The sequence below is a fragment of the Mixophyes fleayi genome, chromosome 9 (assembly GCF_038048845.1).
Source record: "Mixophyes fleayi isolate aMixFle1 chromosome 9, aMixFle1.hap1, whole genome shotgun sequence".
Classification (NCBI taxonomy): Eukaryota; Metazoa; Chordata; class Amphibia; order Anura; family Limnodynastidae; genus Mixophyes; species Mixophyes fleayi.
Window position 1 is genome coordinate 55,601,357 of NC_134410.1, and position 20,682 is coordinate 55,622,038.

Below are 20,682 nucleotides of genomic sequence, written 5' to 3' on the forward strand. Positions count from 1 at the left end.
TAACAAGTGAAGAGCTTGTCACCTTATCAGAGGTCGGGATTTTAGTTTTTAGTTAGGTTTAGTTCTTGTTAGCTAGAATTAAAGTAATATTGGAAGAGATCTAACATTGTAAGGAATGAAAAGGTTAAGTCCCTCCTGCACCAAACAAGTAAAAGAAAACATAAATAACATCTATATATCTCCTTTTCTAACCAATCAAGACTGTGTTAATCCTTTCTGCATGACCAATATATTTCGCATGGTTGCCACACACTTATGGAGTAATGTATAGATGTCACAACGAATGTATATTGTATAAAAATAGCATATATTTGCACCCCCAGCCTTCTTTCTTCTTACAATGTGCAAAGCACCTGTATATAAACGCAGCATAGAACAGGTGAGTGGGAATCATTTACAATTAAAGAGTACTTTTGTTTTTGAGCCCCAGAACTAAATTAAACCTTGAATAAACTACACATATGTGATACAGATATACTCAAAACTATTAACTATGGGAACATGGAAAACTTATTTTCCTACTTTTGTCTGCTTACCCCTAGGTAATGTTCATAAGTAAGATAATGCTATATCACAATTTGCTGTCAAAGAAAGCCCTATCTGTCCAAGAAATATAAACAGTCCAAAAATTGTTTGGATAGAATACTGACAAACCGAAAAATTTCAAATTTGGTTTGGTCATGAAGGAGCAACATTAGGGGATGAGAACATTTGAAGCAAAATGTTACATGAATCAAGTGTTTGCTTGGCAGTTTCTCAGAGGTGCAAAGTTCATGCGATGATTCCATATGCAGTCCTTTGCCCAACTAGCTGGTGTGTACGGGCAAGTGAGATCAGAGCCTCCCCAATTTTATAGGTGTTTAACACATGGAGTGGACACTGGTGTAGTTCAAATGTAATAAAACTTTATTACTGCTCCTCTTCCTCCAGCACAATCATCATAATGGTTAAAATAACATAGACTTACAATTCGCCATCTCCTCCAGCACAATAAGCAGAGGATAAAGACATATTAACTCCTCATACTTGCACACAGTCTCTTAGCAGATATCAATTATAATCAATCACCATCGGGTTACAGAACAGCTGCTGCTGCTGGGGGCAGTAGTTTCACAGCCGCATGAGACAGGTTTCTCAGCTTCAGGTTGTACGCTCCTACTTCTCCTGAGGCTTTTCACTCTCAGCACCTCAGTTTAGCTGCACTGCCTCTATACAGCGGCTCCACCTCTTTATAGGAGCACTTCTCAGGGGTAGTCTGACTGGACATGCCATGCAATGTAGTCCCCCCCATCCTCTTAGTATGGGAACACTTTCCAATGGCCTATCTCTATTAGAGCAATAGGTACAAGGGACTCTCCATGTTCTTCATGCCATTTCTCTCCTGTGGTGTTAATTACTTTGTGTCTGTGAGGTACCCCTGAAGGCGTGGGTCCCCCTTTCTGGTCTCTTTCTCTAGGGTTGTAGTTATGGGGCTCTCCTCTATTTCCTTACACTGACCCTCGTCATAGCCACCACACACATGCGTCCAACATGTTGGGGGCAGCCCTAACTATGGGTAACTCTCTCTGGTGTATCTGTAACTTTGGTGGTCCTGACCCAACTAATTGTTTATAAACTGCTGTCCTTGCACCCCCCCCCCCTCCCATTCTTGCTGGGGACCCGGTACCACACATCTTTCTTCTCGGGTCCCTACGCAAACTCCTCTATTCACAAGGGGTCACCCACATGAGCTTATGCACTGCCCAGTTAAACTCCACCCACCCAGGTACGCAACTGCCTTCATGTCCCCGCTGGTGAACTTGCCCAGGAATTGTATGTGCATTACAGTTCCACAGAATGCTGTTCCAATTCATTAAATCAAACAAAACAAACATACTGTGCGGTTTTTTTTTAAATGCACGTAAATCTGACATATGCACGTCCGTATACAACAAGGTGCAGATGTAAAGATACGTCTGTGGATTAATACTGATCTAGGTCCACTCTGCTCTAACATACAATACACTGCAGGATACGTGCAGTACATATGTGAAATATAAAGTCCCAAAAGAACACACAGAAAAAAAAAATATTAAGAGGTGACATTAATTGATTAGTCATTAATGTCAAAACATAAAAAAAAGATTCATAAATACATTTATTAGGATGTTATAAATGTCTACTGTACATAAAATGCATTTTTACCGTTGCTCCAGACTGCAAGCACACGTTCTTGCATGTCACCGCCACCGCCACCGCCATCACTAGTAACTGGCACTTAAAATGTTGCTCTTCCCCAGTGAAAATCCTCCAGTCATCAAGTGGTTAAGTATTTTATGCTGGTTGGTGCAATGCATAGCCTCTGTAGCGTTCTATATCTACGTATAGAGCACGCAAACTAAAGTTGGTCATAATCTATACAGATTTCCTCTTTAGCTATTGAAAGTGTTGGGAAACACATTATAACATAGGTTTGTATTTATCAGCTACTCCTTAGATATATCACTTTTCTAATATTGCATAGAAAGTGAAGATGTTTCCCAATCGGTTACACTTACCACAGTCAGGGCCGGATTAACCATAGGGCTAACTGGGCTACAGCCCAGGGGCCTATGGCATCCAGGGGGCCCTTGAAAATGCTCAGCAGCAGTATTGATCGGTCGGGGCAGAAGCGCCCCCCAGCCCAATCAGTGCTGCTGAGCACTTTCACTGCAGTACTTCCCCGGCGCCCTGTAGTCTCCTTACTGAGGAGATCTTGTGAGTCTCACTCTCACGAGATCTCCTCAGTAAAGAGCATACAGCGCGCCGGAGAAGGAGGTAAGTGCCAGGGGGGGGGGGAAGTGGGGGCGCGGGCAGCTAGGATCATGGTGGGGGGTGCGGGCAGCTCGGATCACAGGGGGGGGAGGGCGCGGGCAGCTCGGATCACGGGGGGCCCCTCACGGGGGAATGGAGGCCCCCTTAGCCCAGGGGCCTCCATTCCCTTAATCCGGCCCTGACCACAGTATAGTATTCTAGAATATAGTGACACTTTATGGGAAAAATATTAAAGAGCGCAAGTCCCCTATACACGCCTCTGATCTGCTCAAACCAATCAAAATCTACTCATCCATGTCAGCCTCTAGTGATGCCACATCCCTTTTCTGACTGGCAACAGTTTGGCTGCCAAAAATGAGGATGTTTTGGGAAAATTGGGTTTGATAGGTTTAAAGTATAGGATTATTTTCAATGTACTGTCTTTACCAGTCTAGGGGGTAAATTTATCAAGCTATGAGTTTCTGGTGAGCTTGAAAAGTGGAGATGTTGCCTATAGCAACCAATCAGATTCTAGCTATCATTTTGTAGAACATACTAAACAAATAATAACTAGAATCTGATTGGTTGCTCTAGCGAACATCTCCATTTTATCAAACCCGCAGTTTAGTAAATATACCTCTAGAAGTGTATAAGACATGGTATTGCATTTGAATTGTAATCATCAATTCTGTCATCTTGTGTGGTATTTAAAAATAAATCTAGTAATTAGAGACTGGAAGCAAGAAGTGTAAACTGAAAACATTTATTACCCTTCGTTAACACAAAGGTCTTAACAACAAAATATATCAGTGTGTCTTATAAAGCTGAAGGAAATAATCCTATAATTCTTTTCAACTAAGTATAAACATGTAAGACTTAATTGGCTGCAAAGTATGCAACAGGTGCACACCATAATAGCGTGAAGAGTAGAGATGTCAAGTGTGAATCTTGAGCAATGCTCAGCACTTAGCTGCAGACCTCACTGAGAGGTAATTTACCACAGCATCAATTTTGAAGCGCTGTAGCCTTATCTGCTAACATACTTGTTTGTTCTAATTAACAGTCATTAAATAATGGAACAAAAGTGCACTTATGGGCAGGGGTGAACGAATGCACTGCAGGGCCCCATAGCAAAACCCGGCAATGCCATCTTAACTCCCCAGCCCTCTGCTCTATTCTCAATTGAGCATCCATGGACTGAGAATGTGTCTGAATGGGGGCCACCCAGGATTTCCAGGCCCCCCTCTCCTGGCCTCACAGTGCCTGCAGTCACTGTAGTTTCGGCCCAACATAAAATGCTACTAATGTATAAGGGCCTGATTCATTAAGCATCTTCAATGAAGAGGTATCTTATTTCAGTCTCCCGGACAAAACCATTTTACATTGCAAGGGGTGCAAACTAGTTTTCTGTTTTGCACATAAGTTAAATACTGACTGTTTTTTCATGTAGCACACAAATATCACCTTTAAATTTCAGTGTACAAATAAGCTATCAAGTATTTGTGTGCTACATGAAAAAACAGGCAGTATTTAACTTATGTGAAAAACAGAAAACTAGTTTGCACCCCTTGCAATGTAACATGGTTTTGTCCGGGAGACTGAAATAAGATACCTCTTCATTTAAGATCCTTAATGAATCAGGCCCTAAGTTCTGAAATGCAGAAATGATTCCACTACATTCACATAAGGCATTATTTACAAGAGCAGGACCAGTTCCAGGACTCAAGGTGGAAATAGATAAATAGATTTCTTAAACTATTTAACAGCCCTACAAACAAATTAACTACAATTCACTTTGTGTTTAATGCCATTCGTCTTTAACTATAGCAAAAAGCATTTACTGTGGACACCTGCTACCTATATACATCACAAATTTTTGAGGACTGCCCTGACAATTAATTAGGTTCAAATATTACAAGATTCTAAAGAGGATGTTGGCACACATATAGATGGTTGCCCTATTGGTCTGCCCACTACCACGCAGTGTGCGACAGTGCTGAACTTGAATGTGCTTGGAGGATTGTGCAACTGGCAACTTTCTGTTTTGATTAAATGTGCTCTATCTGTAACATGGATTGCATTAGATTAATTGTAGTATAATATCAGTCCAGTAACAATAAGCAGATTTATCCGTGTGAATAGGCCCAATGTTTATGCAGAGCTGTGTGACTAAAAAATAAAATAAATTGTCTGAGTATAGATAACCTTTTGCAAAACAGGAATAGTAACATAATGTGTTACACAATCAATATCTAATGATATTCTCCTTATCTATTGGCAGAAAGCACACTTAACACCTATCGCGTTAACCCTGATGGCTCTCTACGAGTCACCTTTGCCAGTGGAATGGAAATCAGCCTTAATGCAGAGCCCCACATACTAGCAGGAGTGGTCAGTCCAACTCTGGGTAAATGTAATATCTCGCTACCTGGGGAGCACAGTCCAAGTCTTATTGAGTGGCGCCAACGTAAGGAGCAGCACAAAGGCAATATCTCCTCTTTTGAAAGACGCTTAAGGGTAAGGCTTTTTCTCTGTCATGTCACTACCTTCCTGTAATAAATTACAATGCTTCTGGTACGTTCTTGCTGTGTGGGAAGAACCAATTTGATTCATGTACTGTAATTGCAAAGCAGAAATCATCCAGTGGTTTCACTTTGTGAATTGACTTTGAGAGCTTAAAGGGAAACTACCCTTTGATAAGCATACAGCACCATATTTATTCATGTCTTCGCTTATTACACGCTGCTTGCTTGAATGAAACAAAAAGTGAAATATATTGGATATTGTTCCCTAGCTATGAAATATAAACTTCTTAGATGTCACAGAGGAGATATTTGGCCAAATGACAGTGCTTGTTTGTGGCCATGGAACTACTCAGGGACTTATAGTACACTTATATTTCAAAACAGGGAGTGAATGTTACCAAGCCTGTATTATCATAAATTCCTATGGAAAAGTGTCAATTGGTCAAAACGACGCTTCATAATAAATCTCAGCAATGACAATAAACTTATTTTACTCAGCCCAATTGATAAACTAAAAAAAACATGTAGGTTTGTTTAATGAGTCATTATAATGTCAGTTTAAAACAAGATAACATTGTTGGTACAGGTATTTAAGCTGCAGATACATTTAGGGCATTAAGCTTTGGCTTACTAAATAACATAATTGACTTTCAATATATTGCCAGGGGCTGCAATTTAACACAAAATTAGGACGACTGAAGATGGAATTACAGAGGAGGTCATTAGTGGGCAGTGCATAATTCAGGGATGCAGAAGCAGTGGTGTCAAGGGACCTATAGAGATTCAGTACTCTAAGTAAATGATGTGGATTTTGCACATAATTATACAATTATGAGTATACTGCGTACTTATGTAGATTGAAAAAATGCATTTTTATTATTTTGACATTCAGAACATAAGGTCATCGCTGATTTATGTGTTTTAAAACTCCAATTAATTGTTTAATTTATGCCTCCTGTACTTGCTTAAGGTAAATGTTTTAATTTCCAGTGAGGTGATACCAGCATAATTGTTGTTTTGAATAAAGCACACATAAGCGTCAACTTGATTAAACTGCTTATGACAGATATAGTGGAACTGAAGCTTCAGCAGCAATATGAAGTGAAAGCAACAGACATTAACATCAGATTGCTTCAAATTCCAAGCACTACACACAAAAGTGGCAGATTAGATAAATTCCCCTCCCTAGGCATTTGACTATGAATTATGACTCAGGTATGAAGTCATAAATCAATGCCATCAAACTCGATCCCCTGTCTCCGTATTTTTGACCCTTTTAAAATTAAATACTTATGCATCTTTATGAATTCAGCATAGAGTTTCTGCATTTTAGATGTAATAATTCTTGACTACTACCTATAAAGTGAATATCTCTTAACCTTGCATCTCTCTCTACTAACTTTCCCTCTCTGTCTCTGCCCCTCTATCTTTCTCTCTTGCACTACCTCTTCTTTCTGGGGTTTCCCTTCTCGCTAAAACTCTCACTCTGTTAAATTCTCTCCCCTAATGTGTCCCTCACTTTCTCTGCCCCTCCCATCCTTTCTCTGACCCACTCCATAACAATTTCTCTATTTCTCTTTAGAAACAACCTTCCTCTTGTCATTTCCTGGAGTTCTGTTTGCTTTGTAAAAGAATGTAAATGCTTATTGAATGTCCACCATGCAATATGATATGTTCCTAGCAGCGGGCTTTTTTTGTCTATGGAAAAGCATAGACAAGATGAAAACATAAAAAGAATAGTTTTACCATTTTTACTCCTGGTGACATGACTTTTGACATTGCTGGACATACAAGGAAAAACATCTTAATAATAGTTTTACTTAATTTACTTAATTTTTTTATTTTATTATTTATAATTTCTATGGTCAAAGGTAATTGCAATGGTAAAAAAGAATCCACTGATTTATTCAATTGTATGTGCAGCCCATGTATTCTCTATGCACACAGTCTATTATTTATTATTTTTTATTATTATTATTATTATTATTATTATTATTATTATTATTTTCTCTTGGAAGGCATAAGCGAGTCATCCACACCAATTAGCATGCACTAGTTAAAGCTTGAAATTACATTACATTTAAAATACTTTGTTGTTCATAGAGCTCAGTCACGCCTATGCATTGAAGCAGATAAGCCCAGTGGTGCATTAAAAAATAAAAGCTGTAATTTTTATATGCATGTTTTCATTAATTTTCATAAAATTAAATGGAGCCCTATTCTACACTGCAAAAACATTATTTTTTAGAGGAATTTTAATGTTTTTAAAATAAGACTTTCCTCTGGTCTGCAAACTTTCAAGCATTCTCTGAAAACCTGCCTCTTCAGGCAAGCTTATAATATACCTCAACCACCCTCTTAACCTCACTAGGTTACCCTATTACCACCCTTTATATAATTCACACAAGACAACAACTCTCTGACCCAGACCAACATTGCTTTGTGACTGGATCACATAGCATACTAATCGCTTTTTATCCTTTGCAATCTGGCTGGACCAATGTGCAGTATGTAGATTTCACCTCATGTATCTGACTCCCATTGACCTATAGATTGTAAGCTTGTGAGCACGGCCCTCTTACCTCTCTGTATGTATCTCTTACCCAGTATTGTTTATTATTGTTTGTCCCCAATTGTAAATCGCTACGGAATTTGCTGGCACTATATGAATAAATGATGATGATGATGATGTAAGTGATCCATATATATATACATATATATATATATATATATATATATATACATTTATTTCTTTCCAAGTATTGATCCCCTTTGGTTTCATGCTAGGTAGAAGCATATTTATCTGTTAATATAGTTGACAGTCTATTTGAGTATGCTTGAACTCTATAAGGTTGGATGGGAGCTGTCTGGATATTGTACCATGGACAGTTTCTCTCATATTTGCCATGCCAAGCTTTAACTCAGATTTGCAATATGATTGTTCATGGTCTTCCTGACAAGTGCCTTTGATGTTCAGTTTTGAAGGATGGCTTGTTTGAACATGGCATATTAAATGTCTTTCAAGTATTGTTACATCCTTATCCAGTTTGGTGGTTTTCAATAACCTTGCCTCAAATTTGCTTTGATTCTCATTTGGATATGTACTAACCAACTGTGGGACCTATTGTAGACAACTGTACTTATTTTATAAATCAATTGAGACACTTTAATTGTAGACAGGTGAGATAATAATCAATAATTTGATTGCTAAATGCAGGGTTGAGTCAAGTTTATCTCAGCATGTTATGAACACGTGTTGAATGTTTTTAATTTGTAATCAGTTAAAAAAAAGCTATTGTTGTTTGTTTATGTTATACAATATGGCCCACCTCCAGTTTTAATCAGGCCATATTATTATTAATAGTATTAATAATAATTTATAAAGTGTTAACTTATCTCACAGTTGTACACAATATAAGCTGTATATAGACCTGGATTTGTGGAAAGGCCATGGCATCAGACTTGTAGAGGTGGCAATCTGCTCATTTAACACATCATTGCATTTATTATTCTTAGTTTGCATATTATTTACATATTAAAAACATTCCATAACAAGCTCAATTAAGTCTGAATCATTTTCATTTTTATTTTATATATAGGAGGCTCATTAGGGCTACAGCTGTAGGGGGATATGGGGCAGCACAGAAAAAGTGATCTATGTGGGTATATACATGCAGAGCATAATAACAATTACACATGTTTTTAACATTTACATGACAGGGAGACACAAGTGGAATCAGAAACCTGCCCACAATATTTTAAAATTGTAAGGTCTGGATAACAATGGTGGGGCTTATCATGATAACAACTGTTTTGTTTTTTTTAAAATGTCATGTGGATTTTTGTCACTGAAAATCTTTGATTTAGAAGGATAACATTTCATGTCATTTAAATTCCGTATAATCCTCTAGAGGTTTAGCTAAAAAGGTTTACATGGAATAAGTGATTCTTGTGTCCAAGGGCTCTCAAGATCTTCCACTTCTAAAACTGGTAGTTCTTATATAGATGTACACAGAAAGCTCTAACATTTGAATAAAAAACTGGGACCTAAATAAGCTGTATCCTGGTCCTCAATCTTCAATTCTGGGTCCTCCTACACATTCCTCAATGCACTTAAACATGTTGCCAGTTTTGCAGAACCACACTCCCTAATATGGGATTCTTTTAGCTGTCAAAACACAGAATGGATAAAAGCAATTCTGATTTATTTTGGCAATACATTTAGGACTCGTTCACATATATGCGCTGGGAAAATGGATAAAGATGCATGAAAACTAATAAGTGCTTTACACATTTTTAAAATATATTCCCTCAGGGGCGCATGCAGGATTTTTAAGGGGGGTTACCCCCCACCCAAAAAGAAAAAAAAGCAAGAGAGCTGCTGTGCATGCACCTTCGCATGCGCAGCAGCTCCATTTAGGCAGCACTGTACTATACAGCATTCGCGGCGCTGTCAAAGAAGCATCCGCGGTGGTGCTGTATATAATACAGCACCGCCGCGGACGCTTCTTTGACAGCGCCGCGGCTGCTATATAGTACAGTGCCGCTATGTAGGGGCACTTCTTTAGCAGAGGGGAGGAGTTTCTGGAGACCCAGAAACCCCCCCTGCGTGCGCCCCTGTCCCTATATGTTTTTGATGATTGCTCTTTTAACAATGCAAACTGTTGTACTGGTAGAAATAGGTTGTGCATTCTATCATTTGAAATGCAGCAGTAACATTTTTAGAACAGGATAGTAAGAATGAGCACCTAAGAAACTATTCATCCTAATTATACGTAAGCGGCAGTGGGTAGGTGTGACGTTAAGAAACCAAAATGATAAAGGTCCTGAAATACATGTCATGGCTTTCTATTCAGGTACTGGAAATATAACTATTTTTCCAGTACCTGAGCAGAATATGTAAAACACAAAAGAAACGTACATATACCAAGCTTCTGACATCTGTAAGAAAGAGAAAAAAATTGGGCACATTTTTTCCTATAAGCGTTTCATTCTGAATCACAGATTCTATCAGCACTTCTTGTGCTTTCTGTTCTATTCATAGCCTGTATTTCTCTATTTTTTCAGAGGTCACTGTTCGTAATATCACCGATCAGACAGTTTATGATGTAGCTTATTATTTGCAACATAAAAGAGTACAAGTGTCAAGGATGGATTTATGTCCCCACAGTGCTTCACAGCCCAGACCTATCATTTCCTGATAAATTGTATCTGCTGCTTATGCATATATGTGTTTGTGGATTAACACATGCTGTTGAGTTGCGAATTTCTTAAAACATAACATCTCTGGGTGTAATTGGATCATAAATTGTAGCTGTGACTGGAGTGGTGGATAAATGAGTCCTTTTTTTCAGGTTTTTCAAAGAGTCATGCAAATGTATGTTTGAAACTGAATGCAGAATGCTTAGTAGCAAAACAGGAACCTGGCACATTTCTGGCTTATGTGCAATTATTGAAGGTAGAACTGTGTCATTTCACCTTTGCCAGGTGTTGCTTAAAGAGATGAAAAGTAAAAAAATAGTTCTGTATTGGAAGTCGGATGTCTTATTTTCTTTTCATTGTACTAGTCCATAATTACTTTATTTGAAGTGCTTGTTTATGTCTTACATCTGCTGTCAGATGTAGTACTGTACCTTCTGATTGTACTCTTTCTTTGTTGCTTGCCGCTATTTTGTGCTACAGTATTTGATGAATTTCATGAACCTAGTTGTGTAATTACATTTTAATGCTATGACTATACTCCTACTTATGGAACTACTGTTAGTGACATCTTTAAGAATATTCACAGTAATATCAGTAGAAAGGACGTAGAAACAGCATTATTTTGTTGCAGAATGTTCTCACCACATCACCAACTGTCACAGAATATTGGACTTCATCAAACCAACCTGTTTTGTCAGTTTTTACTATTAGAGGGAATTTTGTTGAAAATAACGTATTGAAGCAGTTCATACATACAGTGGAAACACTAGTCAAATGCACATACACATTTCCTTAACATGGAGACACAAGTGGATTCAGAAACCTGCCCAGAGTTGCAACAACGTTGGAGCTTATCTAGACAAGAACTTTTGTATTTTCTTTTTTTTTTAAAGGTCATGTGGATTTTTGTCACTGAAATTCTTCAATTTAAAATGATAACATTTCATGTCATTCAGATTCCATATTACTATGCAGAGGTTTAGCTAAACAGGTTTACATGGTGCAAGTGAACCTTGTGTCCAAGGGCTCTCTTGATCTCCCATTTCCAAAACTGGTAGTTCTTATATATATGTTCCCAGAAAGCTAAATACATACAAAGCTTTATTAAACCCATAAGGCTGAGATTTTGGGTTTGATAAAGCACTTTATTTTGTAGACAATTGTGAATACTTTTAAATAGTTACTAACATCACAACACAATTGCCAGGGACACAGCCTATAACTATGTCACATGCAGTAACATCTAAGTGACCCACAGTTGGGTGGAGCTAGTGGTGACCTAGTTCATATTGTTTAATGTGTAAGACCGCAGGATGACACAGGAAATAATTGTATTTATTGCAGTTAAAGCTATTATCTTCACATGTGTGAATCACAGAAGTTTAACTTCATTTTAAATGTTTTGCTCCAGAATGAAAAGTTCAACAAGGGGCTATGTACTGAATGTCAGAAAGAATTAGGGCCATGTACTATACCTGCCAAGTCTTTGGAGTTTATTTAATAATATGGCACAAGGAACAATGATGTGCTATACAACATAGCAACTAATTCAGTATTAGCTTTGATTAGCCAGACTGCAATAAACTATAAAAACCTTGTATGTAATTGGTTGCTGTGGATTACAACACATTATTGCTCTTTGCAGCATGTATTATGCTGTGCTCTCTGCATCTAAAAGACAGGCATGAAGACTGAAGATCAGTTTTTGTAAATGTTCAGCTGTACATTACCCATACTTACCAACTTTTGAAAGTTGGCTTCCGGGAGCCTGCCGGGGGAGGTGGGTGTGATGGGGGCGGGGCTCCAAAATTCGTGTCATTTTGGCCCCAAATGCCGCGATTCCCAGTGAATCGCAGCGTTTTGGACCTAGTTCTGCCCACTTCACTAGGAAGTGGGCAGATCCGGGAGATTGCCGCACTCTCCCAGACATTCCGGGAGAGTTGGCAAGTATGACATTACCTACAGAAACTGTCAGTGACAGTCGTTTTGTTGGACATGCAAAGCACATGTGTAATAATATGCACCTAGTTGGCACAACCCTATAACAACTTGTGTTTTTGCTTAAATGCTGTTTTTAATTGGTAATTACTTCATTCACATTCATAGGTGATTTAAAGCAGTACTGGACCTACCCATGTTTGTAATGTTTGAAAAAATATCAACTGCTTTACCACTTATGGCCAAAAGATTAGTCAAACTATACTTCCAATGCTTAATTGTTAAAGAATTGTAGTTAGTTTTAGACATTTTAGGGCAATTGATGAATATACAGTGTAACATGGGTATTCGTTTTCTACTGTGTGTTTATGTTTATATTATACATTGTATATGCTACCTCCCAACATTTGGGTAGACGACCTGGGGGCAGTGGCATGGTCACAGCACAATGGGGGTGTGGCTACATCAAGATGGGGCATGTCCACAGGTAGGGAATCTTTTGAAGTTCTAGACTGCCGCTTTCACTCCCCCCTCTAAACACCTCCATTGCCATGCAATGCAGCGAACAGACATCAATCCACAACTCTCCCACAGATAGGGACAATTGGGAGGTCTGCAATTTTTGTGTGAGTGAGAGGCTATAAAGCTTGAATCCCCAATATCAATATCCTGTACTAGCCAGGGGCGGATCCAGACATTTGTCCTACCCTGGGCGATTTTGGGGGGGGGGGGGGCAATTTAGGCCCCGCCCCCTTTCTGATGTCTAAGGCTGCCGGCGACTGCACAGTATGTGCAGGTCCCTTCAGCAGTGAAAGTGTGCAGCCGGGCAGCATACTGTCACTGCTGAACGGACCTGCACAGTGTGCAGCTGTCGGCAGCAAGCCCCTGGTAGGGGGGGGGCAATCGCCCCAATCGCCCCCCCCCCCCCCCTGGATCCGCCACTGGTACTAGCTTCTGACCATCTGAAAATCTGCAGAAAATCCCACCATTTCCAATTCACACCGTAGAGCAGACTGTGGTGATTTGTTGTATTCAGAACATGGCATTTTACCCAGTATCTGACAGACCATTTTGACAGCTGTAGCTTGTTTCAAGCCACATTTTGCCAACCTCTGCTGTAATAAATATAACTTATAATCACTTTGCATTAAAATTTTCTGTTTAATGATATGGTAACCATAGTATATTTGTACTTATAATGTAATGCTTCATCCGAGCCCGTATCTCACGAGTGGCATATGTTTGTGTTTTTAGGCTCATAACAGAAATTTATTATCCATTGATTTTGATCACATCACCAGAACAGGAAAGATCTACGATGATCACCGAAAATTCACTCTTCGAATTCTTTATGATAAAACTGGAAATCCCATCCTATGGTCACCAAGCAGCAAGTATCATGAAGTTAACATCACATATTCCCCTACTGGGCTGGTAACCTCTATTCAAAGAGGAACATGGACTGAGAAAATAGAATATGATGAAAATGGAAAGATGGTCTCAAGAATTTGGGCCAATGGTAAAATATGGAGTTATACCTATGAGGAAAAGGTAAATGAACAAATGTTTTGAAATGTCAAAACTGTCATTCTTCTGCACATTATTGCTCGGTGTAATCACATAATCCCATTAACATTGGAAATAGGAGAGTGTGGGATGGGATATGCTGTTCCTATCTATAAATGTCTTTGATTGAAGACCAATTTATTATTTCACTCAATAATAATTATCAATCAGCTTACTAACACAATAGAAAGCATAGAAAAACTATTAAAATGAATTTCAGCTATCTTTTGTGACTGAATAATGATTTACCCTACTTTATGCACAGCTCTGAAATAGTTAGAATATCACAATACTTTAATAGGATTTAAAGAGAAGCAGAAGTCATGTGCTACATGCTAGATCTAAAGAAGTCCTTAAAAGGAATTTATAAAAAGTCCGGAAATTTTTTATGGTTTTAAATAGCAAGTGACATTTTTTTAGATAACACATTTCTTTCCCAAGAATAAAACATATTCATTGGACAATAAGTGTGGATCACATTGTGTCAGTGTGTATTTTAAGGTGCTCACAGATAGTTAAATTTTACTTGGTCAATTTAGTCAAAGTGACAGTACCATGTTTGGGCTTCAGAGGAATCATTGCAGATAATCAAATTCAGAGTTTGTCTGTTTCGATTATGTGGGATTGGATTTGAATGGAAATGGCATAATACAAGTTTGACTTTAACCCTTTGGGCTAGATTTACTAAGCTGCGGGTTTGTAAAAATGGAGATGTTGCCTATAGCAACCAATCAGATTCTAGCTTTCATTTATTTAGTACCTTCTACAAAATGGCAGCTAGAATCTGATTGGTTGCTATAGGCAACATCCCCACTTTTTCAAACCCGCAGCTTAGTAAATCTAGCCCTTTGTGTCACATTTGTGGGTGAATCAATTGACCTTGCAAAGCATTGTACTTTAGTTGTCCTTCTGTGCGGCTAAATTCATTACAGATCTAATTGTTTGGGCATTGCTCTTTCAGTTTTTTCCTTACTCCATGCTTTGGGGGATCCATGTATTTAAGGTAAACTAAATGAAGCATTAAAGAGCATTATGCTGAGGTGAGCTGCCTTATTTGTCATGCTAAATACAGATAGACCTAAAGGTAATCATGCCTAAAAGCAGAACAATAGATTGCAGTTCAGCAACTTTCAAGGGAAGTTTACTAATTAGCTTTATTGGAAGTACTGAAAACAACTGAAAATTTAAGAAAATAAGAGAACTTAATAAAGGGCAGTGCTAAAACGGTAATTGAGCAAAACAAACAAGGGTGAAATTGGCTTTTGAAATCCCAATTAAAAGTTGAAAACAGTCTTGAATACTTGTAAAATCAACTTGTGTTTTAAAAGTGTTTTTATGCATTTACTGATTTAATTTAATTTAACTGACTAGTGTATATGTTTAAGATGCAAATAATAACTTGAGTTTATGTTGTTGTATTTTGTTTTAGATTATAAGTCTCTTTTTGCATAGCCAACGACGTTATATCTTTGAATATGATCATTCGGATTACCTTGCCTCTGTAACGATGCCTAACATGGTCCGCCATAGTCTGCAAACGATGCTATCTGTTGGTTATTTCCGAAATATATATAACCCACCAGACAACATTGGTGCTTTCATTCAAGATTACAGTGGGGATGGACGACTTTTGCTGACGTTACATCTTGGAACCGGACGCAGAGTCTTTTATAAATACACCAAACAAACAAAGCTCTCTGAAATTCTTTATGACACCACCCAGGTTGCATTTACCTATGAGGAATCCAGTGGAGTCATAAAAACAATTCATCTAATGCATGAGGGCTTTGTTTGTACTATTAGATACAGACAGACAGGTATGTAATAAAACAAATACTATATAAGGGATTAACTTGTACCTTTAAACAAATTACATTATTATATTGCTAATCTCCTGCTATGAATATCTCTTCAAACAGTAATTTAGGCTATAGTCATTCAGGAATTATGAGAACACTTTCATATTATAAGGACTAATACATCCCTATACTACAGGTGATAAGAATATTAGAATTATCAGAATGCTCCTCACATTATAACACTTAGGCAATCATTTACAAAGAGCAATTGATGTGCAGCTTAATGTTTGCAAAAAACACTTTTGTTTTGTACCTGTCCATCTAGAAGTTTCACTATGTGCACATCATAGTGCTCTGCTCTTGAGAGACATCTTTGCAAGCTAGAAGTATGCCTAGGTGTGCAGAGAAGTGTGAAGTCTGCAGAGGCGCAATGTGTAGAGGTGTAAACAACACCTCCAAAACCATGCCCTACTACTACTATCATGGCTTTCAATAAATCAGCTTTTCCATTTTTCTCCTAAACTACTGTCGGTTTAGTTTCATCTATTGCTTATATTAATGCAGGCAGTGAGGGGAACATTTAGACTTCATTTTTGTGCATTTAAAGCTTTGTTTGATATTGGGCAAAGCGAGCAGTGAAATGCACTTTTCCTTCAAAGTGCAGTTGTAGGATGCTATTGTGTCCCACTAAAAGTGTTGGATGATACCTGGGGGTAAATGTATGAATCTCCGGATTCTTCATCTCCGGCGTGTTCAGCCTCTTCAGCGCTTAAATTTAAAGCGGCGCTGCATTGTAAAGGGAAACTTCCCTTTACAATGCAGCGCCGCTTTAAATTTAAGCGCTGAAGAGGCTGAACACGCCGGAGATGAAGATTCCGGAGATTCATACATTTACCCCCTGGTAAGAGATTGTCTTTCTGTGGAGTAAAAATAGCTGTGTGCCCCTTCACATAGCTAGGATCACCTCTAAAAAAGCTTTTTCTCTACCAGTTTCTCTCATTTTAATAATCATCATATAATCATATCACATAATCATATAATAATCTTATTTTTCACCGCTCAGTACTATGCAAGAAACATTCTTACTCTAACCAACTCCTCCAATACGCTGTACAAAATTTTGCTCCTTTGCAAATGCGCTATCTTGCTCTGTACACCTATGCAATTGCAGTAAAACGAATGACATTTGCAAAAACCTAGGCACATGGCAGCTACAGTAAGATTTGTACGCTGTGTCTTGATCATGTTGCTCTTTGTATCTGGCCTTTTTAGATTATGACTTTATATTTTGTATGATCAGGGAACAGTGTAATATATTTCCTACTGCTATATACATACCCCTTACAGTCTTGATTTTATAAAATATGTTTATTTTTTAATGTTGAAAAGTTGACATCAGCTTTCTTTTTGTAATAATCTTCACAATAGGTCCTCTCATTGGACGACAGATCTTTAGGTTCAGCGAAGAAGGTCTTGTTAATGCCCGGTTTGACTACAGTTACAACAATTTCCGAGTTACCAGCATGCAAGCCATGATAAATGAGATTCCTCTTCCTATAGACTTGTACCGTTATGTTGATGTCTCCGGGAGGACTGAACAATTTGGAAAATTCAGTGTGATCAATTATGATCTAAACCAAGTCATCACAACTTCAATGATGAAACATACTAAAATATTTAGTGCTAGCGGACAAGTCATTGAAGTTCAGTATGAAATTCTAAAGGCTATTTCTTATTGGATGACTATCCAGTATGATACCATGGGTCGGATGATTATGTGTGGCATACGAGTAGGTGTTGATGCCAATTTAACAAGATATTCTTATGAATATGATCCCGATGGGCAGCTTCAAGCTGTATCTGTTAATGATAAACTTCAGTGGCGTTACAGCTATGATCTAAATGGAAATATCAACCTGCTAAGCCATGGAAATAGCGTTCGTCTAACTCCACTGAGATATGACATTGGAGACCGTATTACTCGGCTTGGAGAAATTCAGTATAGAATGGATGAAGATGGATTCCTCAGGCAAAGAGGCAATGATATATTTGAGTACAATTCCAATGGTCTTTTGATCAAGGCATATAATAAGGTTGCTGGTTGGAATGTACAGTACCGATATGATGGACTTGGAAGGCGTGTTGCAAGTAAATCAAGTGCAGGTTCTCACCTGCAATTCTTCTATGCAGATCTAGCCAATCCAATAAGAGTTACTCACTTGTACAATCACAGTAGCTCTGAAATAACATCACTCTATTATGACCTACAAGGCCACCTTATTGCCATGGAATTAAGCAGTGGAGAGGAATATTATGTTGCATGTGACAATACAGGAACACCCCTGGCAGTATTTAGCAGCCGTGGCCAAGTGATAAAAGAAATTCTGTACACGCCATATGGTGACATATATGAAGATACCAACCCAGACTTTGAGGTTATCACTGGGTTTTATGGGGGACTCTATGATTCCCTAACTAAACTTGTACACCTTGGTCAAAGAGATTATGATGTTGTTGCTGGAAGATGGACTACACCCAATCACCATATTTGGAAAAAATTAAACACTGAACCAAGGCCATTTAACTTGTATGCATTTGAAAACAACTATCCAGTTGGAAAAACCCAGGATGTGGCACAGTATACCACAGGTACAGTATGTGTTGATTATTATAACTCCTAAAATGAAATTCTAAAATAATAAAAACAGTTTAAAAGCCATGTACTCGAACACTAAAAAAACATCGAAGTTGTGAAAGGATGATGTATACATGTACAATCACCTCTCCTAAACTCAGCCACAGCATAAACTTCACATAAAGACATATTCTCCAAATACACACACATTCAACTAAGTCTTAGGCCATGCTGAGTCTTACTGCAGGTCATAGGGAGATAATATTTCTCAGACTATAAAGCACTGTGACTAGCATTATTTTTTTCTCCTGCCTTGACTCTATTTTTATATCAGAATTGAGAAGAGCACACAATCACCTCTCATATTTAAAATTAACCCACTCAACACAAAACCAACTCCCTTCCTAGCCACAAGCTGCAACATTATGTACAACCTCCTATCATTAGCTCCATAAAAACCTGCGTGAGTGGATAACTTAACTAAGAGCTGTCTGTGAATTTGCCCAATGTTGGGAGTGTGTGAGATTTTAATCTGTATTTTTTCTGTGCGTGTGAAATAGGACAAAGGGTAGCCTTAATCTCGCCATGTACAGGTCAGTGCTATAGCTTGTTTGGATATCTGTCAGTACTAGTCAAACTGTAGTCATACAAAAAAATACAAGGGTGCAGTCAAATCTGAAAGATCGGTCACAGCTCGATCTGACAAGGCACCATTAGCGTAGGCAGACAAAGACAAAGGGATCTTCTGGGAATACTGGTATTCTCTCAGTTTGGCTTCCTTTTCAAAATCACTTTCCTGTCATTTAATGGTGAATTATCGCTGCAATGACAGATGTTACTTAACGGAGCAAAAATGTGAATAATGCTAAATAGGCCACTTAGTATCTTGAAATGAGTATCTTGACAAAAATGTCAAGCATTGCAATACAATAGGAATGTGGTCCCTGTTGCAAAGAGCTTACAATATAATTGATAATTAAAGTCGATTATAAGCAAATGAAAAGAAATACTTTTAACAAAGCTTGTCATATTTTCTCCTTACTTAGACATTGGAAGTTGGCTGGAGCTATTTGGTTTTCAACTACATAATGTACTGCCTGGATTTCCAAAACCAGAAGCAAAGGGCTTTGAGTCAACATATGAGTTACTACAACTACAAACCAAAACCCAGGAGTGGGATCCTGGGAAGGTTGGTATTTTGTCTCAAATATATTTAGCACATGGAGCTTCCCAATAATTTGAACAATGGTGATTAAATCAATTACCCAATATGTCACATAAAGCCTCTCTTTTCTTTGTCCGTTTCTCCGAGTTCAGAGCAAGAATCGAAAACTCACCACAAACACATTTTAAAGTGCACCTACCCCCTGACTCCAGAGGAGGCAGTCATTTTGTGGATTGAATCAATATGCATTAAAATGTAGCCTATCAATTTACTAGAAATTAGGGACATCACTCAGGCACAAGATATTAATATGCAGTGTTTTCATGAAAATTGATTTAGCCCAGCTTCCACTTTCTATGAAAAATGGGTACATTTTAACAAAGTAATACTTGTGTTGACAAATAAGTTAATCAGTCAAAATATCATATTTATTACCTGTTAATTGTGTTTTCTTGAGTACCTCCATAACAGCCCTAACTATAGGGTTAATCCTCGTACTTGCAGAAGGCTAGACCTGAAGGAAGTTTGCACTGAAAGTATATAAGCCTAGCTCCTCATTTCCTCTGTTGTCTTATGACTTTTTCCCAGCATAGCACATGATAATTATAATAATAATAATAATAATAATAATAATAATAATATTAATGCAATAAAAGGGATGGCAATTAGGCTGCCATGGAGGGACTTTCATCTCTCCATGGCAGCCCTAACTATATGTACTATACTCAGGCAGCTAAATTCACTGCTAGGTGAGGTACCTACAGCTTGAAACATTTCTGTTTGTTACATTTAGCCTCAGTTCAGCAAAAAGTATGCAAGGAACTCCATCCTGATGCTCTACTTGATTAGACTTGAAGAGAATGGTGTAAGGATCTCTGGAGGCTCTTTCTCCTTGACTTTATATGCTTTAACAATATAATCCCTCAGCAATCTTGCTAGGATCCCGTACTTGAGGGGTGACCACAACTTTTTGTCTGCTTCAGTGATTTTGTCCTAGATAAATTATAAATGCTGTCATTAAACTTTAAGGAGTGCAAAGTCCTTTCTTTAGAGTTTTCTTAGAACCATATTCTCCTGTGC

General features: G+C 38.1%; 1 protein-coding gene across 2 annotated transcripts in view; it reads left to right on the forward strand.

Annotated features, from left to right (window-relative positions):
* TENM1 (teneurin transmembrane protein 1) overlaps positions 1-20,682 on the forward strand; it is a 476,767-nt gene that overhangs the window by 448,602 nt on the left and 7,483 nt on the right. For both annotated transcript variants that reach the window (XM_075184364.1, XM_075184365.1), the window contains 5 exons: positions 5,054-5,289; positions 13,692-13,988; positions 15,433-15,820; positions 17,231-18,451; positions 19,484-19,626. In XM_075184364.1, the coding sequence (XP_075040465.1) occupies positions 5,054-5,289; positions 13,692-13,988; positions 15,433-15,820; positions 17,231-18,451; positions 19,484-19,626 (2,285 nt within the window). The remainder of the gene's footprint in view (positions 1-5,053; positions 5,290-13,691; positions 13,989-15,432; positions 15,821-17,230; positions 18,452-19,483; positions 19,627-20,682) is intronic.